The following is a 25,229-nucleotide window of genomic DNA, read 5'->3' as shown; positions in this document are numbered from 1 at the left end:
ACCTTACAAAAAATTTTAAAATTCATAAGAAATTACAAAATTGAATAAAGCATGATTAAATCTAACAGGTTTTATGTTCAAGATTTTGATTGCTTGGTCATATATCATTCTTAGAGGCCTCATGGTTGATTTTGCATAAAACCAGGATGTCACAATGTAACTTAAATGAGAATCATAAAGTGCATGGAACTCTACAACATGAAATCAAGGACAATCTTGAATTAGTCTAAATGTACTGTAGGTGCACATGTAGAGGAAATGAAGGTTTGCTTTTGCAACTGTGCTCATCATTTCACTATGCTTTTCAATTTATAAATGAGAATCCAAAACAAAACCACAATAATTCACTTCTGAAATCTGCTCAATGCGTTGACCATTCATTTCTAAATTCAAATTGGAGCCACTGCTTACAGACCTTACCCTCAAAAAGAAGAAAATCGAAACAATCTTTTTAATGTCCATGACTTTTTGAGAATTTCTACACATTGCAACCACAAACGTCTATGTATGTTATTGGGCTATTATGTGACAGACCAACACAAAAGTTTATTACTGCAAGACATTTTTTTCGACATTTGTTTAGAGTAAAATAATAAAGACCCCAGTCTCATATCTGATAGCCCTAAACAGAACCCAGTGCAACCTATTACCTTCAGATGTTTTAAGGTCAGTATAAACCCTGTGAAGGCCTCATAGTTTTGTTGGAGAACATTAGAGATCAAACAGCATCATAAAGACCAAGGAACACAGCAGGCAGCAGCAGTGCTTACAGAGCACTGTTCAATCCACCATCAGAAAATGGAAAGAGTATTGGCTAACTAGAAAAAAACTAAACAGAGATCAAACAGAAAGCGATTAAAAAATAAAACAATTGTTGTGAGAGCCATAAGGAGCACCATATTGTGGTGATCATTTTCTTTAGCAAGGACAGGGAGGCTGGTCAGAGATGATGGGGACAAATATAGGAGCTTCAATCACCTTTCAGTAGGATGATCCTAAACATACAGACTGGGCAGAGTTCAAGTCACCACATATTCATTTCATGTTAGAATGGCGTAGTCAAAGTCAAGACCTGAATCCAACTGAGAATCTGCAGCCAGACCTGGAAATGTCAGTTTGCAGATGCTCTCTGTTCAAGGCTTTGCTTTGCAAAGACTAATTGGCAAAACTTTCACTCCCTAGAATTGCAAAGCGCTTAGAGATATTCTCCAACTCCAATTCCATTCTAGTAGGGAAATTTAGTGAAATCAGGAAATGATGATTTAACTACATGAATTAATTATTTTAAAATAACATCAAACCTCATCATAAGCCTTAGTTCTCCTTTGTGTTATTTCCAAGAATACAACATTTTACAGGACATTTTAGAGCAGAGAAAAAAAAACAACATTCAGTATTCTGATAACTTTATTATCAAGTTAAAAAAAGACAATGAATTACAATATTTACAGAATATCCAGAGATAAATGGAATAAAATTGTAAACAATCATTCTAGGCAACATCACAACCCACCATCAGGTAATCAGATGTATATAGGAAAAAAAAGGCAAGGAAAGATTCTAGTTTCAAACTATGGAGACAACAGTCTGAAAAGAGAAATGCTTTTGAAACAAACTAAACATATATACAAGTATCCAGTGTGTTTTCAGCAGGGGCAGGAACATTTGGTAAACTGGGGATTTTTACAGTCTGGATCCTGAACACAGTGAAGGATTCATCAAAGATCATCACGGAACAACAAACTATACCAGGCCGACAGCTTCATGGAAACACTTGTCCAGACTCATCCTCTGGTTTACACCGGGCTGGGCAATAAAAACTGTATTCCTACAACAACTACTTTCAACGGGCTTTTCCCTTCTGGGAAGGGAGACAAGTTTGTTCTGCAAAATGGGAAAACAGCTTTTAAAATTGAGCACCAACTCAACTGGATTTAAGTTACTTCAGGAACTGAGGAGCAGATAAGGGCTGCTTTCTTCACTTCTTGTTGACTGGAAAGATTATGAGATTATGAGCAGGTAGACGTGGTCTAAACAAGTCGTCACCATTCTGTTAACCAAGAGAACACAGTGGAGCGACACGATTTTGGAGACATGGACCAGCTACATCTATAGGTCGACTAAAAACCCATATGGTGGCAAAGCTCGAAAGAGAACCCAAGCAGTTCGTGCTTCCAAATGAACTATTGCGCGCGTCATCTCTTCATTCGCCACAATAACATCCCTGCCCGATTATTGAGAACTGCATAAGTTTCCTTTTATGCTTCCTTTCTACTCCTTTGCTGCACAAAAAAAGCAACTAGACGTTGTACAACAGCTCGATAACGTTGGAATTGAGATTCAAAAGTCTCTAAAGGTTATCTTAATTTTTTTTCTTCCCCTGAAAAATAATAATAATAATTAAAAAAAACACCCAAAGGAAAACAGGGTGGATTAATCCGTTCTGAAACACCACAGTTCACACACTTAACAAGGAGTTTTGTTTTCTATACATGGCTGCAAATATGTAGCTTTCCTGGGTTCCTACATGTTGAACTATAATCCAAGGATTCCGAGGTCCAAACCTAGAATTCACCATCTCCATTGACAGTTCAATGCAAATAATAATAATAATAATAATAATAATCATAATAAAAAGACAAGTACAGCAGCAAACACAGCAGGCTTCATAAATATTTTGGTACCGAGTATCCGCTGTTTTTTTAAAATCACAGATTGTTCACCGTTTCCTGTCGGTTTTGCTCAAATTAGACACGAATTGAACAGAATCATTGTCTCATAAGGCTTCAGGGCATTTAAGCAGCAACTTCCAACAAATACAATCTCTGCTTTTTTTCAAGATCAACAAGATAAACCATCGTAAAAAAAAAAAAAACAGCACACAAATGTGGACTACTACATGTTTATCAACACAGAATAAGAGTTTAACAGTATTTCTTTCACCTCATAAAAAGTCAGGTATATGTGTATCTGGAACTTTCTGCTTTGCTTACACTTGTCTTTTCTGTGATTTTTCTTTCCAAAACAGAACAGAAACTGCTTCCACCCTAAATTTATTATATGATTTTTAAGGATTTGCAAGCCAATTATCAAAAAAAGTTTACTTTTTAGTCTTCTAAAAGAAAAAAAAAAGAAAAACTGACTGCTAATGAAAGCCCAAACGGACATAATGTTGCAGAAAATTTCTCTTTTATTCCCCAGAATTGAATCTAAGTCTTTGAAAAAAGACTTAAGATTACAAATTCCATTTTTTAATGAACGGTATTGTCTGGGTGTAACCCTCCTGAATGTTAATGTGTCTAAGCCTTACCACCTATATTTCAGCCAACTGTATCAATAAACATGACAATGGAAATCTGACTGTTGATGTTTGTTACCAAAGCTTAGAAAATAATAGTTGAGGATGCATTAGACCAGCTCTCACTACTCTAAGACTGGACTATGAGACTCCAAATCAGCCAGAATGTGAAATGTTCCCTGCAGGATCTAGAAGAAGTCTTCTGGTGTGTATCAAAAACCCTGCTCACAAAACCTCTGTGGTGAGATGATGGTGATGATGACCATCGCAGTGGGCGCAGAGTCCTGAGTGATTTCTGCAGGAGCCTCGGTAGCACCAGCGCCCATTGAGGGTTCTGCCATTGTACTGTTGCAACAAAAAGCATCGTACCAAGCAGCTGACTCAGACAATCCTTGCTCACCAAGAACATAAGAAAATAAAAGATCGGAGGTGCACACACACACTACATCAGCTGGCTCCAGATCTGACGGATGCATCGTGCATGTCTCTCAGAAAACATTCTACTGCAGAGGTGATACAGAGTGCGTAAGACTTCTTGTTGCAAGACAACAAAGAGAGCAGTCAAAATCTGCAGTGACTGAGCAGAATTTGAATGATCGCTAAGGTCACGGAGACCATGGGGCTTTAGGCCGCTTTGGGTCACTGGACTGATGTGTATCTTTCCGATCTTGAAAGAACAAGGAGTTTGCTATGTTTGACCAATAGAAGTAGAACTAGTTGTTGGATGATGTCTTCAACTGGGGGGGAGCAACATAGATATATACGTGTGTATTTGTATTAAAACTCTAGGTTTCATTAAAGAACGTAGTTATTCTAAGCTATATATAGTATATTTGCCAGTAGAGGAGTTTTATTGTAAGGCACTGGTTTCAAAACACAGATGAGGTCTGAACCCACTGTGGTCTGATTCTGTGCACGGTGTAACCCAGTAAACCTGTGTTTCAATTCATGTTGTCTGGGTCTCTGCAGATGTGGTTGCACACACCTAATCCAACAATCAGCACTGAAAAGACAAGTGTAATTAGCCTTTGTCAAGAGGCCATTATTTTTAAGCCAGTTGCAGCTCATTTCTGAATGGACATGAATACAGATATGACACTTGAAACATATCTCTAGGTCTATTAACAACATGAATCTGACAGGGATAACGGGGAGTTGTGTAAATTCACAAATAGGACAAACAAAAAGTAAAGGTTAAAGGAGCTGGGCATCACAGGTTGAAGGCTTATACTCAGTATAATATAATATAAAGGGACCTAGATTATAGCAATTTGCTACAAAGGCTGGAAAAAATGTTCAAAATCTCTAAAATGGGGAAAAGATGCTTTTTGATTTTTATTAACATAGGTAAGGTGCCATTCTTTCTAAGGAATATTCCCACACATTTAACACAGGATGAAAAAAAAGTCCCAAATTTTACCAAGGAGTAAGAACTGGTCGCTGTTCAGTGGGGCAAACGTTTATCTCTTTCACCCGCCGTTGGCTTAAAGATAAAATTCACCAAACCTGGAAGCAAAAGATGCTTGAAATAATAAAATGCTAACTTTAAGTTATTGATTTGGACAATATTCTTCATAAATAGCTTGGTTTCATCAAGGTAGGGATCTTTCTTGGTGGATGTGACCAGAATGTCAGCGATAAAAGAGTTCTGTTCACTATTGGTTACCAATATATTAAGTTCTGTCCAAGGGGACTGCCCATTTAAAAGGGCTCAGATGTTTTTTATGCAGCACAACCTAATATTTATATGTAACACCTAAAAAAAATCTACTAATGCACCAACTGATAAAAGTCACTTTTCTTTAAATTCTAACCTCCCAAAGGCTTCTGCGCTGATTTTTCCAATTGTTTTAAGCATGAAGTCGCTGCAATCAGTTTAAGGAGACTGTTGATCCGTTTTGGTGTGAAGCATTTCTTTGTCCTCCACATACTGGCTCTGACTAGTCAGTGAGAGATCAGTGGGATCTTCTTCCTCTTTGCCGTTACTGGCCAGGTCCAGTCTTGAGTCCGCATTAACAAAGGAGTCACTGGAGGACGGAGCAGAGGCCTCAGTAGCTGACGTGGAGCCGGTGTCCAGGCGCGTGTTGTTAACTACCCTGGAGATGAAGGAGGGGACATGAAGGAGAGACATGTAAGACTAGTTGCATTCCTTACACAAAATTCAGCTTCCTGGCGGCACAACTTTGGTAGATGTAATCCATGGAACAAATTAATTTCCGGGCTCCGACAGCAAATTCCAAAACCCATACTTTTCCAGAGTAAAACTAGCAGCTTCCAGTCAACTTTTGGTCCATTTTTAGAACAAACATGTGAGAGAAAGAGAGAGACTTAGAGGGAGAGAGGCAGAGAGAAAGAAAATAAAAAAGAGAGAAAAAAGCCCAGACGCTGTGCAGTGCTGAGACTTACATGCCGTGTCGCAGGACATGCCTCTCCCATTCTAGGCTGTTGGTGAAGCAGCGGCCACAGAACTCGCAGGGAAGTCGCTTCTCTCCGCTGCTTGGCCCAGAGCTGGTGCTGCTGGGAGACGCAAGGACTTCTGGGAAACAGAGTTGAAACAAATGCTTAACTTTAGCACAAAGTGAGCCATTTACAGCCCAAGAAAATCATAGCAATTGGTAATCAAGTCACATCTTTAACTCTTAAAGCAATGTAAATTTAAATTTACTGTAAATTTAGTCCACAGAAAAGTTTAGCTACTTTCACTGGCAGCTCAGTCACAATCAGCTGTTGACGTTTCTACCTCTTTGTATCTGATGGAAATAGTTGCTCCTTTAAATATTAGTTTATCACTCTAACGCTGTTAAAAGTGTTAAACTATTTCTTCCTATGTTCCATAAACATTTCATACAAGAAGTGCCTTTGGTTGATGTGCATTTTTACCTTGCGGGACAGTGTTTTCCTTCACTACCTCCTTGACTTCTTGTTCCTCTTCCTCTTCCTCCTCCTCCTCCTCCTCCCGCAGTTCTTCCTCTTCTTGCTCCTCTTCCTCCACCGCCTCATTTTCCCCGTCCTCTCTGATGTTTTCCTCCCCATCTTTGTCATCCGTCTCCTCCTGGTCATCCACCATGTTCTCAATGATTTCCATTCCTTCGTCGTCATCGTCCTCCACCTCTTCGTCCTCCTCCTCTTCCTCCACCTGCATGGTGGCCTCTCCGTCTGCCCCCATCTCCAGAATTTCGCTCTCAGCTTCCTCCTCTGCGCTGCTCTCTTGCTCATTTAGCATCTCCAGCTGGTCCAGGTTGACTCGGCCCATCAGCTCAAAGTTACGGATAACCTGATCAGAAACAAGATGTCAGGGTTCCCTTAAGAGCTTTAATTATGTCTTTCATTTGGAGGTGTTTAAAATACTGCAACCCAAGAACAGTGCAAAATTGACACCTTTGTTTCACTTTTTAAAGGCAGGATTTTCACTGGCAAGTTAAAATGTTTTAAAGATGAAAATGTTCCATACAAAAGCAAAATAAAAAAACAAAGCTTTTCTAAAGAAAGGTTTTTTCTTTCATTTTAATTCGGATCAGGAACATTCGGTGACTTTTATATGCTTATAAAAGCTAGAATTACCAGATCTAAACAAGATCAGTCTATTGTTTAGAGCATCAAATATAAAAGCAAAGCAGGTTCATGTTTAAAAATTGTATAATCAGAAAGATTGGAGTGAAATAGCAATGTTTATGTTCTCTTCTGAGTTTTGGCATAACTTTTGTTTTTTAGAAGGCCTGAACTTTTGCACTAAATAGAGCCATTATTATAAGAGTCACACAATGCAGTTATTCAGACATATATTTAGTTATATTGATGATTTTCTAGAACCTCTTGATAACCTGAAACAGATTAAAAGAGGTTATTCTTTCTTTTGCACTTTGTGAAACACCTGCTGAAGAATTAGGTGAATGGTGCTCTGTAACGCTCTCAGCTCAAAAGATCGATCTCTGAATTCTTTAGCTTCACCCTGAAACGGTGCTGCTCTCTTTTAAGCATACTTTTAAAAGATTTTTAATTAGAAATGGAGGCTTTTGAAGGATTTAGATTCCAGAGAAAAACAAAATAAATCGTAAAACATTATGATACATCTACTCATTGCCAGTGAATAAATGGAGAAACACCTGCTGCAACATAAATGTGTAATAATATCAGAACATGTACATTAGTTATAAAAGGCTGAAATAATCTTAGATACAGAGTCCCTTTAAGGTAAAGATAGTTTATTTTCACTAAGAGATCATTTGTTTTTGCAACCATCACAGAAAAGTTTCCTTTCTGAAACATCCCAAGTGCAGCTTTATTTATTTTTTTCTTTCATTTCAACCTAATTACAAAGGTATTCATTTCTTCTGCTGATAATAGACACCCTGGTGTAGTTCACCCAACAAGTCTCTGCTCATTGAAAGTCCGCTCATAGTTTCTGTGTATCCATGGAAAATGTAGCTATGCAAAACCGCACATACTGGTCTCCAACTGACCTTGTGCTCAAGGCGAAGGTGCTCCTCTAGCTGGCTGCTGCGGCTGCTGTCATAGTAGCAGAGCTGGCACTGGTAGGGCTTAAGCTCGTCATGCTTCTGCAGATGGAGCTGCAGGGCATGGTCACTTGAGCATGTGAAGGTGCACTTGTGGCAGCGAAACACAAGGCCCTCTAGGTGACGCGACAGCTTGGAGCGGCTGATCTCCAGAGGAGCCACACGATCTTCTGATGGAGAGGGAAGTGAAAATTAGTTTCATTTTAACAGACGGGAAGAGGAGGAGGAAGATTTGTGTGAATCTAAATTAGATATGTCTGCAGTGCTGCACATTTTGTGGGCTGTTGTGAGGAAAAGCAAACAGAGCACTGGGACTTCCTGTAGTCTTGACGTCACCATGAGGTTGCCAGGGAACCAGTGAGAGACCCCAGGGCAAGAAAAAAGTAAAGAAGCAGCAGTTTCCAGTCTGTGAAACTAAAATGTTACTGTTTATGTTTGACTTATCTACACTAGGTCGAGGCTTACATTTAACGCATTACAGAAAATCTTCTGCCTCCACTACCATAAAAATGTCAAATAGAAATAAAACTTTTCTAAACTGCAAACACAGATTCATTAAGGGCAAGTTAATGGAAAGTTTGTTTCTTTGGTTTGCATTTTATTAGTGTGTTTAAAGAACTGGTAGGTTATTTTAACCTGCCAGTTTAAAGGCAAATTGACCCAAACTAAGGGAAACTTGGCTAAACTGAGACAAAAAAGTTAAGTTAAAATAGAATAAAGTAAGCTAAACTAACTTTCTTTAAACCTAATCTAAGGCTTAAGCTCAGCTTCATTCATTGTACAGAATAGATAACACTGAATTTCAAATTGCTACACATAAATCTTAGAATTAAACCCTTAATTAAAAATAGCCTTCATGTCAAAAATAAATAATAAGTATCTAGAAATTAGAATGGGATGTTAAATAAGTCAAAATGCTAAAACATTCTTATATTAATTCTTTACTCGGTGTGTATGTTGGAACCTTGGAACAATAGGAGAGTTGGCACTTATAAAAACAAACAGCAAAAATCTCGAACCACTCCTGTAAAACTTCTACTTCCCATGACCAGTAATGCGTACCTCTGTGCAGAACAATGTGGTCAATCATGTTGCTCTTGTGTTTGGTGTGATAGAGGCAGAGAGGGCAGTGCAGTTCCTTGGGTAAATCCCCGCTTCCACTGTTGTTGTGACCAGCCTCGACATGCAGTGAAAAGTTATCCCTGAAAAACATTTACGGATGGATTTTGCACCCTTAATAATATTTCAAAATAAAACGGAGCCCTTCGAATGAAGGTCGGGAGTTTTCTCTCACTTGCAGCAGGTGAAAAAGGAGCAGTCTTTGCACTTGAAGAGCTTCTTGCCGCCGTGGCGGTCCCTGTAGTGCCGCCGCAGACTCTGCATGTATCCGGAGCTGAACTCGCAGAACTCGCATGTGAGCATGCCGCATGGCGTGGAGCCGCTGGGTTGAAAGTTTAAAGACATCTGACTCCGGGAAGCCAGCTTGTAGCGAGTGAGTTCCTCACAAACATCAGCTGGCTCCAGATCTGACGGATCTAAGAAAGAGGCAGGAGAAAGAAAGAGAATATTACAATCTTAAAAATCGAGTTATTTCATCTCAGGAAAAATCCAGCTGTTAATTACAGACCACACACCAGACATGTCAAGAATGAAGGACTGTGTGAAAGCTTATAAAGCAATATTCCAAGCTTTGGACAGTTCATGTAACACTGCCCAATGAATCCTTTTAAAACAGAAACAATATGGCAAGCCTACCAAAACATGACCGTCCACCCAAACTGGCAGAACGTGCAAGAAAAGCAATCAGAAAAACAGCCAAAAGCCTGTGGTAACTCTGTGGGAGCTGCAGAGAGTCACAGCTCAGGTGCAAGAATCTCTGAACAGAACAACTTCTATCCAGGTATTTTAAATGTTGGAAGAAAGCCATTGTTACACTGCAACATAAAAACGCTGTTGCTAAAAGCAACCTGAAAATAGCTTCTCGATGGAAAATTGTGAATAGGGAAGATGATCAGAGATGATGAGAGAAGGGATGGAACTAAACAAAAAGCAATCCTATAAGAAATCCTGTTAAAGTCACCTAAAGACATGAGACTGGGCAGAAGGTTCACTTTCCAGCAGGACAACAACCTAATCGCTTATCCAAAGATAAAATGGAAAGGCTCTGATCAAAGCATAATCATGTTTTATGATGGCCAGGTCAGAGTCCAGACCTTTATAACAGAGACCTGATAATGGCTGTTCACAGCCCTCTCCATCATTCTAGTTGAATAAAAAAGACATTCTAATAGATTTATCTGCAAAAATAACAGTCATTAAAGTAGCTGGAAACATAGCCCAACAGAGTTGCAACTGTGATTACAACAAAATGTCACAGTTTTGAATAATGGGACTGAACATCCTACTTTTCAGCCTTTCTTGTTGAAAAAAAAAAACTTCTTTCACTTCAGGTTTTGTAATTGAACAAGAATTTATTAGAACGGTACAAGATGTTTGGCTCTTTCTGGAACTAGCCAACATAAAAACACAACTTAACTGGAACTGAAATACTGCATTTTATATTGACAAAATTAATATCCATATAAATTGGTATAGTCTCCAGACTACAAAAATTTTTTTTCTCCTATGTATGATCAACCTGTAGCTTTCAGGATGATAATGCATATTTGCATATTTTCTGCTTATTGACCATGCTACTGGTATCCGAGCTAATCGCACCATTGAGACTTATTCATGAGGAACTTAAGCGGACCTCTGCATTATGAAGACAAAACAAGACCTCAGTTTGCTGACATGTAGCAGACTTGAGGTTTTTGAGTTATTCTTATAAAATATGAACATAAATCAAATAAAATCTGCTTGCCTCACAAACAAAAGAAACTTCAAGTCAGAGCCAGAAGTCACTGAAGTCACAAATTGCCATCATTTTGTGTAGCTTAAGCTTCAAGCGTGCATCTGCAAGTCTGTTCATATTACTGGCTCATTTGTTTAATTCATACACGTCTTGCATAAAACAAAGTAATCTACCTACTGCTACAGTACTGGATTGATTTGCTGCGTTAAACTGCGCAATTTCACCATCGTAGGTATAAGAGAGTGAGCATCTTCAGTCATCTTCATCCTCCTTCCCCCTCTCCTAAGGGTCTATGATATCAGTGTTTGGGCTCATGCTTTCGTCCTACTTTGAGCCTCCAACACATCAATAAATAAGCGGAAGGCACACTAATAGATTATGTACCCATGTAGGAAAAGCCGAATTCAGCACTCAAAATGAGAAGAACTACAAAAGGAAAGCTTGCACTTTTTTATTTTTTTTTCTAAGATCCGATTTCAGACATTTGCAGAAGAGGTAGAGAAGTTCAGATGTACCACAGCTTATTAATGTTTTATTATCCTCTCTGCACTGTGGAATAAAAAAAAAAGCAGAAACAAAGCAAATTTAGTGGTGATTTGAATGAAATAGAGTCAGAGCTCTATTTAATTTTTTGTTTCCATTGTTGAAGAAGGAGAACCATGCAGTTGTTACAGCCACATCATCAGCTTAAATATCGTCAAGTTTGAGTGTCAGTTCGATTACTGACATAATTCGAAGGAATACTGGGTAAATTTTGCTTGTAAAAACAAAGGTAATTGATCAGGTGATCTTCACAAGGAAGAACAAAAAAAAGACTTGCTCGGTCTGAATTTCAGATATTCAGCGGAAGGTGGCTGGTTTGACGCAGCATGGAGACATTCAATATGTCAGCTCTGCTCTCTCTCAATGCTTCATTTGTCCTGCTAGTGCACAGCTGACAGCAGTGGATGGTGCACTGAGGAATGCTGCACCGGCTCCAGGGAAGATTCCACAGCTCCAGCAGCAAGGTGACAGCTGCTGCCAAGAAAAGCCTGCAAGCTAACGCCGCTGCTGCAGAAAAAACCACGGCAACACCTAAAAAACACAGCAGCGTGTCAAGCTGCAGCCAGAACACCGCTTCGACTAAACATATTCAGCAAAGAAAAGGCGTCAAAGACGAAACCGAGGGGAGACCTGGAAGGCAAGAATCCAAAGCAGATTTTGTCTTTGTAAGTGCATCAAGATGTCTGACATAAAAAAGGGAATGAAAATAGTTGATGTGAAACTTGTTAGCTTGACTTGGGAAAATAAAATCTTCCAACTAATGCTACGGAATGTGCGCAACCTTTGAGAAAGTACACAGGGCAACTTTTACTTTTATCTCCATCCAGCCCACTTGTAATCTGCATCCAAGATATTCCATCTAAACCTTCAAAAAAGTCTCAATTTTTCCGCCTAATACTATTGAGTAGTCTCCAATCTATTGAAAAACATATAGAAGATGACGTTATACCATCTGTGGTCAGATGAGAATGGTCAGTGTGCGCAGGCTGTCGGGGGAGCCTGATAGCAGCGTGCGCAGCCTGGGTGGCAGCTCGGAGTTTAGGGAGGGTCAGAACCTCGCCGTGGTCCGTCAGAGAATGCTCCTTCAGCTGGCTGATGGTCATAGAGGAGAATGGGCAGGATAAGCACTTGTATGTGTACTGCTCACCTGGAAGGAAATGAACAAATGTTAAAAAAATATATATTGTTATCCATTATTAGAGAAACAGTTGACAAAGATTTTTTTTTTTTTTTTGCAGAAACAAAGCCATCTGTATTATTTTGTAACAGGCAAGACAACCTGGAATCATTAGGGCTCCCCTTTGTATTCGCGGTGTCTAGTAAAAGTATTCGAACTCCTAGCACTTTTGTGACATTACGACCACAAACTACACTGTATTTTTTTGGACCAACACATAATTGTGAATAGGACGGCAAATGACACATGGTTTTCAAATGATACTGGCAAATAAGAACCAGAAACATCAAACACAAACAGCAGTGGGCTGTAAAACTACATCTAAAGCTTAGGACAGTTCAAAGACCAATATTCAATCCAGTTAGAAGCTGTCAAAAATGGTTCTCAACCCTATAGCTTTAATACAATAGCTTCAGATCAATGTGTTAGCATAGCTAATCAAGGTTCAGATCTTTATTTGTCAAGAATGTTAGATATCTTTTTATGGTAATCCTTCCACTTCACATTTATACACCGCTTTGTGTTGTATAAATGCCCAATAATATAAATTAATGTTTAAAGTTATAACAAGAAAAAAATTAATAAAAGTTTTAAGTTTTAAGGGGTATGGAAACTTTTCAAAAGGCACTGAATAAAATACAGACCTTTGGAGACCAAGTAGAAGGAATTTGGTTTTTTGGGGGATTTAAAGATTCTGCACTGAACTGAAAGTCTGACCGTGATTTTAGCATTTGATTTCCATCAAGATAAATTAAAAAGGCTTCTGGTAGAGCACTTGAGAAATTGCATTTTTTTAAATTTGTGTTAATTATAGAGATCTCACTAAAAGGATTCATAATAGTAAACTGCTGGTAAAACTGGTGGCCAAGCTATTTTAAAAAGCTAATCTTATCAGTCGGTATTGCCGACATCGTCATCGTGACACCACAAAAGAATCAACTTTCCTCGTTTCTGTTGCATGTGCTCAAAAAGCAAGGTAGAAAATCTAATCTGACTGCAATGTGGCTTTACAAGAAGTGGTTAGGCTGGAAAATCACTGCCTTACTAAGCTTTATCTAGGGAGAACATCACATTTTGAAAATTTCAAGTTTCTGGTTGAACAGCAGAAGACATCAGCTAACATTTATCCTCAACTAAAGATAAGCAACTTTGCGTTTCAACAGAAACAGATCTTAAGCTGTGCTCTGTATAGTAATGAATTTGTTGCCGTTTAGGCCTTCTGCTTTCTCTTGTAATGTGTGACTCAATCCAACTGTGTGCACAGGTGTGTTTACCTGTGTGGGCCTTATGCAGGTGGCTCTTCAAGCGACTCGCGTAGGCAGACTTAAAGGGGCAGAACTTGCACTTGAACGGCTTGTGGTGGCCATGGTGAGACTGCACATGTCTGTCCAGGCTGCCGTGACACAAAACATGAAAAAATAAATAAATAAAAAAAAAACAAATAAAGGAGGAATGCTTGGATTAGAACAGGAAAAAGGAGAAAAGGGTAATGACGTTCATCTAACCAACAACAGCTACATCTTTGCTAATGACTGCATAACGTGGAGCCAAGAGGGATGAACTCATCTGCCCACAATCCCCTGTAGGGAATGAGTGTGCTAGTGTCCTGTGGAGATGGTTGGAGCTGTGTTTTTCAACGCTAGTACCTCTGCGGTGGCACGAGAATGCAGCTTCTTTCTGGGTCGGGGCATGTACAGTGCAGAGGGATTACACCTGGGAGCTCAGAGGAGATGAGGATTCTCCCTTTCCCTCTCGCTCTCGCCATCTCTGCGGCAGATAAAACAAATCGCAGGACCAAAATGTCCTGTCTCTCGCAGTAATGTTTGCCCTTCTCTCTCCTAACAGGCAGGAAATCTCAGAGAAGATTGGAGATTCAGAGGGATTGCGATCAGGTAAACAGAGCGAGGTGTAAAACTGTGCTCGGAACAAAATGAGTTCAACAGCCAGGTGATTGAAACGGCAGATGTTGTCAGAATGAAAGGGTGTTCAAGGAAACGGTTTAAAATGTAGGAAACTGGGGCTACATCTCCAACAAATGGTGCACGCAGATTCAGCTTAAACTAAATGAGACCATTCTCCCTGCCTGATATGAATGAAGTAAAAGAATTAGTGCAACTACAGCACATAATGTCACAAATGATGTAAGTAACAACTCAAGAAATTATATATTGCAAAAACGTAAGATATTCTTTTATCATTGTCACACAAACGTAAAGCTCAAAATGGATATTTGGACAAATGTGAAACCGGGTTGTGTGCAAAGAAACGGTTGCTTAGAACGGGTTTTTCCTGACTGGCACTGGTGCTGAAAAAACTAGTTCAATCTGGGCTCCAAACCTTTGCTGAGCTAGGAGAAATAAATGCTTTCATCAGGAACGGGAGGCAGGCTGGTGGAGACCAATACAAGTGGAGTGAACTACTCCGACTTAGTTTTGTTTTTATTCTTTTTATTCAAGACAGAACTAATAGAACCGGTGCGGTAATGTAGGTCCATCCCACCCACAGATATGACCTTTTAGTCACTGCTCCCATCTGAATTCATAAATCCTGTGTTTAGAAACGCTGTCCTTCAAATTCACCCGCTGTTAGTTGCTTTTTAATGCAAAAATACAAAAATGTTCCAGACTCAGATTTCTGTGCTCTGTCCTGTTCAACTTTTTAAAAATAAAAACAAAAATTTCTAATGAATCTCTACACTAGGGAGATTTTATATACGGCCGTAGCAAAAAGCACAAACTCAGACAAGAAGAAAGAAAGTGAAAGAACAGAACATGCGTAGAAAGAGGGAAGGACACAAGAAAGAACAGAATGAAGAAATGTAGGACACAAGAAAGGGAGGAAAGGAAGAGAGGAAAGAAAGTGAGGAAAGCAAGGATTGAATAACAAGAATGGATTTAGGAAAGGGTCACATTATGGAAGGAAAGACACAAGAACAAGAGGACAATAAGGAAAGGTGGAAGGACAGAAATATACTCAGTAGGAAAGAAAAGAACGATGAATATGGAAGGAAACTAGTCATGACAGAAAGAAATATAGAAGGGCAGAAAGAGGATAAGAAGGATAAGAAATAGATTAAAAAAGGAAGGATGCAAGTGAGGAAGGATGAAAATAGAACAAGCAAGAACAACAGGAAAGAACAGTAAGAACAGAGCAGGGAAGACAAAGAAAATGAAGAATGTGACAATGGAAGAAGACAAGAAGAAAACAAGGGAAAGACATGGGAAAGGTTGTGAGATAAGGACAGACAAAGTGAAGGACAGAAGAGAGACAGGAAGAAGGAAAGATGGAAACGGTCTCCAGACTGATGCAGGGATCTAATTTTATTCCTTTTCCATATTATGTAAGAACGATGTTTTAGTAACATAATGGTGAAGTTCTGGGATCCATTCAATTTCTTTTCTTTAATTCATTTCTTTTAAATTGAACCTGTAAGAATGGACCAACTGAGCCACAGAGCATATGCAGGAATGTATGTAAATTCATGTATTTATATGTAAATCTATATTTGCATCTAAGATGAAGAGAAAAATAATGTCAGGTATCAGCAGCATGACTCCTCTTCACTTACTTGTGTCTGAATGGTGAGACGAAATGGCAGTACTGACAGCTGTATTTGTCCTCTTTGTTGAACAAAGCCATGGCCGAATGGCTCCTCTCGTGGGACCTCAGCCCCTGCATGGACATGAAGACCCGGTCGCATTGGGAGCACGCGTGACCCCCGGTTGAGAGCCGGTGATTCAGCTGGGTCCCTGACACCGTGGCTCTGGCGGCAGCCACGAGGGCGGCCGCTCTTCCCTCAACCTCCGCGTCCGGATCCATGGTCTCCAGATCAACGTCGTCAACGTTCTGATCGGTGGAACGATCTGAAAACGGGGGGATGAACGATGAGGTTTCGGGTCTGTCGGTGTGGTCGACTTCGGCTGCTTCATCCTCCTCCAGGACGCCATTGGTTAGAGTGTTTGAGGGCACGGTCAGGGGTACGTCAGTGACTTCCTGCTGCAAAGCAAAGCAAAAGAAAATTTGTTCGTTCACCGAGATGGATACACCAATCAAATTTTAACCCATTGGATTCATTTGTGGCGCTTAAAACTCATTATTATTACTCAATCAGCATGTCAGTCCATAACCATTTATTGTAACTGATCACTTTGGTTTGGTTAGAAATTAAACTTTGCATGAATTTTGTTTTGATTTACAGAACAGAGAAGCAAACAAAATCCGTCAGTTTCTCTTTTACTTTCCTCCTCTGCTGGAGAAGCAGGCCAGTAACTACGACCATGGAGAGCAGAAAGACAATCACTGCACTCTTTTTCTTTATTGCCAAGAGAAAACTCATTCTGTCTGTGGAAGGACCTGACCCTGCACTTCAGGCTGCCATAAATAAGAAGCACCAACCACAGAATCAACCAGTTCCTGAATTCACCCTTACTGCCTGCTCTTCATTTATATCAGAAGCACTTCCTGATTTAAAACTGGTATTGAAAAAAAAAAAACATTTGAAAAGCATTACTTTTAACTCTTCCTCATATGGTAAGTTTAATCAATAAAGTAAATATGTTAATTTAAAACTTACAATAACAACTATAATGTGAAATGCAAATGATCCATGGTTGTGAATTGTTACTGAAGTAAAGATCTGTGTGGCATGCATGCATCACCATGTGTGGTGAAAAACCAACACTGCACAAAATCCCCATGTTGAAACATAGCTGAGGCAGCATCAGGCTGTGGGAATGGTTTTCTTAAATAAATCGAAGTGCCTAACTAAAGAGCTAGTCGTGGAGGAAACCTTGTTTGAAGGTGTGAAGACTAAAAAGTGCCTGGAGGTTTGCCTTTTAAAGGAGACAGGAACCTTACCCTAGAGCTACAATGGAGTGGTTTAGATCAAAGCCTGTTCATGTGTCGCAATGGTACAAAGTTCAGACCTACGTAAGAAAATGTGGCAAAAGGTGAAATTTGATCTTCAAAGATGCGTTCCATCCAAATTGACTGAGATCTTCTAGGGAGGAATGGACAAAAATTTCAGTCTCTGGAGACAAAAAGCTGGCGGAGAAATAGCCCCAAGGAATTGCAGCTCTAATCACAGCAAAAGATGGTTTTGCTAAATATTTACTCGTGGAGTGTGCGTACAAATGTACCCAACACTTTTCAGATTTTGATTTGGAAAGCAAAACAAAACCAAAAAAAACCCCCTGAAAATTATGTACAGTTATTGTCCCACATTGCTATTATGCACTACTTGTTACCAACAAAAACATGAAAAATACTTTTTGATAGTAACAAAAAAAATATATATAGGGGAAGGTTACCTAAAATGCAAGCAGAAAATTTTCCTGTCTCATGCTCTGTGCTTGCCTGCATATCTTCTCTTGGACAAGTAAAGACAGGACAAGTTTGATGGACGAGTCAGGCCTCTATCTGAGTATGTCGTTGGATCTCCAGGCCTTTTGCCCTCTGTGGCAGTCTCAGGGGATTACTAAAGCACAAACTGTTGCCAATGACTGTCTAAAAAGTTATGGCTCACAGCTCCATCGTCTTGCTTAGGATGGGACAGCACAACTCATTTTCTCTGAACGAGGATGATGGCTTCTGTCAGCAATAAACAAAATGCAAAAACCAAAGTCTATTTAAACAGATCACTGCAATTTTCAGAGTTAGAAAATACAACAAACTCGCCGGGGACCAGCAGAGTGTGCTTTTACAACACCCTAAAAAAAGGATCTGTGGATCATTTTAGCACAGCAGGAATCTTTACATTTGCATGGAGTGTCATTTTGAGGGGAGCTTAATTTTCCTACAGGAACAGTTTGACATCCTATTGTTGACGATTACAACAGCAAGGGGGCAGGAATTAGAGCTTGGTGTGCTGAAGGAATCTAGGACACAGTCTACATATATTTGTTATGATGTTAAAGTTCTTAAGCATGAAGAGCCTACGTATTTTTCAGCTCTAATAGCGATACTTTTCAGAAGTTTTTGGTCCATTTAATCTCCAAGATAAAAAGAAAGTATGGAGGGATGTATCACACACATGCACACACCCACGCACACAAACATGGATGGCCGTACAAATTGTAGAGAGATATGGATGGGTGGAAGAGATTTTTTTCTTCCTACAGAGATTTGAAAGTAATTGAAATTCAGAACTTTTCTTGATGATTTAGGAACAGTGTAAGTGTAACTTTCCTCTTAGATTTAAAACAAACTCACAAGTTTTAAATTTCAAGTGGTCCCACATCACTCTTTCATACCTTTGTCATGTTAAATCAAAAATATGAAAAATCTTTCCTCTAAAATTCAAGAATGTCTTCTTACAGTATGCAAAATATGAGAGATTGCCAGAGCTGGGGCGTCCCTGTTTGATGACACATTTTAAGCCAGCCACTTGCTGCAGTGATTAAAATACCAGCCATGCATGCTGGCATGACACTCTGCATACCTCCTGATAACCATAAGTGGATTCTCGCAATTACATAACAATTAAGTCGTTAACATGAGAATCTCAAGACGCTGAGATAATTAGCTCATGATCTAAAGATACTAGCATTAAAGTGTGATTGAAACCATCTTTTACCTTTTATACATGTATTATTGCTGTGCTAAACATTTGTGCAATTACATCCTTGGAAAGAATGACTTTCCTACGACTACATCTGTAACACAGAAATATTAAACAGCTTTGCTCACCTTGACACGACCCCGTTTGGCTTCTCCATACTGGACGTGCTTCCTAAGGTGGTTACAGATGGCTCGGAGGGTCGGGTGGATCTCCACGCAGAAGTTGCACCTGAATCCTATGGGGGTTTTATTTGCAAGGCTTTCCTGATGACAAAAATGAAGAAGAAGAAAAAACTGAATCTGGTTTACTCAACCATTTTTATAGAAGCTTTAGATAAATTATACAGTTAAGATTCCCTAATGACAAAAATATCGATAACCAAAAATATTTGATAAGTTATAGGGCATTCATATTGTTTTTAGCTTACATTTTCTCCAGGAAGCTAAAACATCTAATAGTTCACAATAAGTCTGAAGGCATTTTTAACAACCATTCAATGAAACTAATTAAAATGCATTGCTATGTACAACTACAGAAATGCAGAAAGCACAAATGAAATGATGCCATTATGATTTTGAATAGTTGTGACTTATGACTAAACAATATAGATTTCAAGGGTTTCGGAATCCTATTTGCATTAACCACTACGATATTTTATTTTTTCAACTTAGACCTGTAAAATGGAAGAAGTCCGCTTTGGTCTTCGTCTTCTTTGACTATCTATACGTTTCAGCCTCTGGAACCAGGTAGTCAAGTTTTATATTACATAAAGATGCTATGAGTGTTATCTATGAAATGTAACGAACTGATATCAAACTTGCATAGCACTTTTCAGGACCCTCAAAGATGCTTTACAATGAAATCGGTCATTCCCGTTCATAAACACATTCACACACTACAACAGATGCTAATTGCTTATAAAAGAGACATTCTAAACTGTCCCTCTCAAGCCAAAATAATTCCATGAGAGCTCATTATGCTCACCTTCTCATGTTTATTATCCGGCGGCTCTGTTCCTTTCTGCTTGCCAAGAACCTGCTTCTTTCTCTCCAGTCTCATAACTCTCTTCTCAAACTCCTCGTTATGCTGCAGTAGATGATCAGCCAGGTCAGGTAGACCCGTAAACTTCAATTCACAGTGGGAGCATTCGTATAACTCAGACTCCTCATCCTCAGGGGTAGATGACACCAAAAAATCCCTCTTAAGGTCTATGCTGTGATGGTCGTTGTAGTGCATAGATAGCAGCTGCCCCGTGCTAAAGGACAACCGGTAGCATTTCAGACACTTGAAAGGAAGCCAATCATCATCACCGTCCTCCTCTGGCTGTAGCGGGACCTCCAACACTTCTTTGTCCTCTTCATCTGGCACGCCTTCCTCAGCCTTCTCAGCCTCCTTAGCGTAAATAACGGTGAAGTAGCGGCCAAGTTTGCTGGAATGCTGCTTCTTGGGGAAGACGCCAGGATGGCGTTTTATGTAGTGCGAAACAATGCTCTTCCTGCTGAAGGCCTGGAATCCGCAGAGGTTACATCGCCGCCTCTCCACCGCCAAACGCAGCTCTTCGCTCATTTCTGAGCACTCCCCATCTGATGGCGGCTGAGCAATCACTTTGGTGGGCTTGTCGCTCATCGTCTTGGAAGCAGCCAGGCAATGAGTGTAATAGGCATCAATATCGTGGCGCTTTTGGTAGTGTGCAGCCAGGCCTTTGCGGATAGGGTTTGTGTAAGAGCACAACGCACATTTAAAGACATTGTTTTTACCCTCTGGTTGAGCGCGCACATTGTTGTGCTTGATGCGGTAGTGGCGAGCAATGCCTTTCCTTGTGGAGCAGAAGTACTTGCAAAGCTGACACTTGAATACAGCATGTTTCTCTGGCTTATTGATGGGTAACTGAGAAAGGGCAAAGTCCAACTCACTCACCTCCTGGACTTTAGCAGTGCTTGACATATTACTGCTGCTGCATTCAGCCATTGGCTCTGTTTCTCTGAAGGAGGCAAAATTACTCAGAGAGGGTGTGAACATATCTGAGGCCGACTGATTGTGATATTTCTCATAATGGATTTTAAGTTTCTCAAGTGTCCCATGGGTGTATGGACACATTTTGCATCTGTAGGCACCATAGCCCTGCCTCTGAGTTTTGAACTTGTCGTCTCCTTCGTGCAATTCTGAGATTTGCTCTATATCGTCTGCAAAGTCCTCGGCGGTGACCTTCACCAAGGGATGCCGTTTCTGATAGTGAGTTAGGACTCCGTGAATGCGGGAGTTTACGTATGGACAGTGCCGGCATTTATAAACAGAGCTGGGGTTGATGTCTGCCTCTTGTGCAAAATCTGCAGCTTTTACTTTCATGCCCGGGTGCTTCTTGCCATAGTGAGTGAGGAGGCCATGGAGGCTGTTGTACTCTGACAGACACACAGTACATTGATAAGGATTGTTAGAAATAGAAAGGCGTGGGTGAGAATGGGTTTCTTGAGGTGGGGTGGCAATAACTAGTACTCCTTCATCAGACTGGCAATTCAGAAGTCCATGCTCCTTTGTGACCTGCTGCTGGAAACTTTCAACAGTGCCATCACCTTTGATGATATCCAAAAGCACAGATTCATCCTCTTTGATAGCCCAGGGGTGGACAGCCTGGTAGTGACTTGTAATGTCCCATATAGAGCAAGCCTCAAAGGCACAATCTTTACATTTGTAATGTTTTGTGTCCGTATTTCCTTGCTGGGTGGTTTCTGGCCCTGCCCAAAGCTTGCTGGCCATGTATGCATAATCAACATTATGCTCAGGGTGGCGTCTTTGGTAGTGAAGCAAAAGGCCCTGGGGATCAGCATGAGAATAGATGCACCACTCACAGTGATAACCTGCCTCCAAAATGCCATCTTGGTAAGCCCAATGTAAAATGGTCATGGCTGTTGCTTTAACAGTAGGGTGCTCCTTCTTCAGATGCTTCTTTAGGGCGTAAACATAGGGGGTTGTATATGGACAGTGTCTACACTTAAGGGAACGCATAGGTGTGGCATTTTCATGATCAGCAGAAGCCGAGATCGCAGTACAGGAAGTACTGCTAGACTGGACCATCTGTGCTCGTTCGCGCTGGCTCCTCACCACTGCAGTGTGACGACGCACCAGGTCGGCGTTGGCCTTGGTTTCCCTGTGCTTTTTCTGATAGTGGATAAGCACTCCTTTTACAGTCCGGTTACCATAATCACAATGCTGGCAAAAGAACAGTTCTTCTTCCCCTTTTTCACCACCACCTTGTTTGGAGTTTTTCGAGCCATCGTGGCCATTATTTTGAAACTGCTTCAAAAATTGCTTGGGAGCAGCAATTTGCAGTTCATCCATTAATTTCATTAGACCAGGAGTGGGAGGACCATGCTTGATGTATTTAGCTGTCACTTTCACTTCTGGGTGTCTTTTTTGGTAATGGACCAGCACACCAACCACAGACTTGTTGCTGTACACGCAGTGTTTACAGTAGTACATTTCTTCATCTGATCCATACACAGATGGAGTTACATTGGATTGTTTTGGAGTGCTGGAGATGGCAGGGCTGAAGGAGGAGTTTGCTAAGGGATGTGACGGATCAACTGACACCACCTTCATTGTTTTTTGTATACGGAAATAAGATGCCTTTTGCTCTGGGTGTTTCTTTTGGTAGTGGACCAACACTGAGTGCATGTTGGCACTGGAAAAGGAGCACACATCACAGTCATAGACAACCACATTGCTGATAGTTTCTTTTAGAGATTCTGTCTCAGCACTGGCCTCTGGAGACTTTGGAGCTGTTTTTGGCACAGGGCTTGAGGAGGACCTGGGCACTGAAGAAGATGAGTTAAAACTTTTGGGGCCAGAGTTTAATATCTCTCTAAGGGTTTGCGATTCACTGGTCTTGTGACTTTGCTCTACAATGTAGCTGGAGAAGATCATGGCATTGTTGATTTTCACGGTGGGGTGCATTCTTTGGTAATGAGGCATCAGACTCCTGACGTTGGGGCTTGTGTATGAGCAAAAGCGGCACATGTACAAAAGATGTGGTTGGTTAAAATTAAGCACGTTGCTTGCTTCCGGATGGTGATCCATGTAGTGTTGGTGTAAGTCATTGTAATTTGTGTATTCAATGTAGCACTCTAAACAACGGAAAACAGCACTCTGGTCTTCAGGATCCAGGATATACTTAAAGCTGAACTTGATATAAGGGTGCATCCTCTGATAGTGAGTGCTGACACTTCGAGCTGATTTGTTGTGGTATTCACAGTGTTTACAGTAGAAGCGCATGGTTCCAGAATCATCTGAATAGTCCATGTTCTCGTGGATGGTGCTGTCACTGGGATCAGCTGAAGTGTTTTCACCGTCATCAGACAGAGTCAGAGATATTGGAATGTTTCTCTGTTTTAACTTGGGGTTGTTTTTTCTTTTCCCTATTCTGCCTACTTCCTGAGAGACTGAGGATTCTTGATTAAACAGATGCGTGTTGTAAGCAAAGACTGGGTTTCTGTTGTCGTTTTTACTCTCGTCTCCACTGCCATTATTTTCCCCATTGTATTCATCATCCATGTCATCCAGGTTAATGATCATGTCCTGCTGGCTTTGGCTTATTTTGCTTTGAAGGTTACTGGCAATCTCATCAATTCTAGTTCTCTTTTTGACAGAGGACAGATCCAAAGGAAGGTCATTTATGGACTTCCTGGCTCTTTTTCCTGCAACTAATGTTTTCTTGGTGGTGGATCCCAATATGGATGTCTGTGTTTTTTGCAGAAACACTGGAGAAGCTTCCACTTCAGTGTCTGGCTGGTCACTCGTCTGGGTTTCAAAGACAGTGGAATCGAGGTCATCACAGTAGGAGTGCTTGTGCTGCTGGTGGACTCTCAGACCTTTTAGAGTGGTGGTAGAGAAGCTGCAGAGCGTGCAGCGATGAGGGTTCTGCTGGTCATTAGATGTGCTGGTTGGCTTCTTCCCGTTTACTTTGGAGCTTATATTGCCCCCGTTAAGCGGCTCTGTGGCACCATCGTTCTGAGGCTCCGGGCTATCCCCAGTAAGGTCCAATGTCTCTAAATCTGAGGGATTGTGGCTCTGCTTGTGCGTGCCGAGCTTCAAAGGGCTGGTGCAAATAAAGGGGCATTCATCGCATTTGTACACTGTTGTTTTGCCAGAGAGGTGAATGTTTTCAATGTGGCGGGAGATGCTCCGCCTGTGCATCGTAAGAAAGGAGCAGAAGGGGCACTGGAATCGGTTCATGTACCTTCTGAATGGGATTCCTTTAGTTTCCAGTAATTTATTATCACCGTCTGTTAACAGTTGCTTTGCATCTGCGGAGAGGATTCCCGTATAGCTGGGATCATCTATATCGCCCACTTCTTCTTCGTCGTCGTCGTCGTCCTCCAAACTGCTCCTGGAGTCATCCTCATTGACCATGTTGGTGTCCACATGTGATACACTGTTGGAGACATCAGCGGAGGCGAATCTTTTTGACAAAATAGAAGAACCGGTGCTGTTGGGAGTGACTGCACTAATCTGTGCGTATTGAATGGATGAGATTTCTGCAAATGACTTTTCCACCATTTGTTCTGGGTTTTCCACTGAATCCTCCTTTCCGGTGAAAATCACATTTGATCTTGTTGGGCTAGAGGAGGAGGCTGGAGAGCTGGGCTTGGGTGAGCCTGCACTTGGTTCTCCTTCTAGATTTTCAGGGCCAGAAACGATCTTCACCTTATCACTGTGTTCCTTTACCACATGGTCAGTCCAGCTGTCCTTCTGGTCAGTCTGGTAGTCACACCATTCGCAGGGAAATGTTCCCTTGATGAGTTCCGCACCTGCTTCAGATTCCTCCTCAGCCTCTGTGCCCGGTTGAGCTTTGCTGCTACTAGAGGGAACTTTGTTATGATACATTAGTTGGTGTTTTAAGATCCTTGCTTTGCGGGGAGACTTGTATGTGCAATACTGACAGGAATACACTTTTGAATGATCGTTGTGCATTATTACAGTGTAACTGGCCTGCTTAGCTTTGTCTGAGGAGACTTTTGGATCTGATTTTTCCTCTCTGACATTATGGACCTTTTTGGTGTGATTTCTCAAGAACGACTTTGACCGAAAGTAACGGACGCAGAACTGGCATTGGTAAAAAGGGAGATGGGTTTCAGTAGTTGGTTTCTGTGACGTTTTGTTGGGTCCTTCAGAAGAGTTGGGACCTAAAAAAATCAAATAAAGTATTGAAGATATATTTTAGAATATTTATTATCAGAGTTTTTATTAATATAATTTACTTTTTTGCAGTCAGAGAAAAGTATTTCTTT

General features: G+C 40.6%; 1 protein-coding gene across 4 annotated transcripts in view; it reads right to left on the bottom strand.

The window, feature by feature from the left end:
* Positions 1-1,389: 1,389 nt before the first annotated feature.
* Positions 1,390-25,229, bottom strand: part of znf462 (zinc finger protein 462) — a 53,975-nt gene continuing 30,135 nt past the window's right edge. For 2 of the 4 annotated variants that reach the window (XM_023338773.1, XM_014473958.2), the window contains exons 3-13: positions 19,930-25,124; positions 19,074-19,208; positions 15,955-16,382; positions 13,661-13,779; positions 12,159-12,356; positions 9,107-9,347; positions 8,875-9,014; positions 7,759-7,982; positions 6,179-6,572; positions 5,705-5,834; positions 1,390-5,394 (exon numbers count right to left, since the gene is read on the bottom strand). In XM_023338773.1, coding sequence (XP_023194541.1) covers positions 5,175-5,394; positions 5,705-5,834; positions 6,179-6,572; positions 7,759-7,982; positions 8,875-9,014; positions 9,107-9,347; positions 12,159-12,356; positions 13,661-13,779; positions 15,955-16,382; positions 19,074-19,208; positions 19,930-25,124 — 7,424 coding nt within the window. In that variant the 3' untranslated portion in view covers positions 1,390-5,174. The remainder of the gene's footprint in view (positions 5,395-5,704; positions 5,835-6,178; positions 6,573-7,758; positions 7,983-8,874; positions 9,015-9,106; positions 9,348-12,158; positions 12,357-13,660; positions 13,780-15,954; positions 16,383-19,073; positions 19,209-19,929; positions 25,125-25,229) is intronic. The other 2 variants (XM_023338774.1, XM_023338775.1) reach the window with 2 other exon arrangements.

This window comes from Xiphophorus maculatus, chromosome 8, assembly GCF_002775205.1.
Source record: "Xiphophorus maculatus strain JP 163 A chromosome 8, X_maculatus-5.0-male, whole genome shotgun sequence".
Classification (NCBI taxonomy): Eukaryota; Metazoa; Chordata; class Actinopteri; order Cyprinodontiformes; family Poeciliidae; genus Xiphophorus; species Xiphophorus maculatus.
Note: the sequence above shows the minus strand (reverse complement) of the source record. Positions and strands in the feature narration are given on the sequence as shown.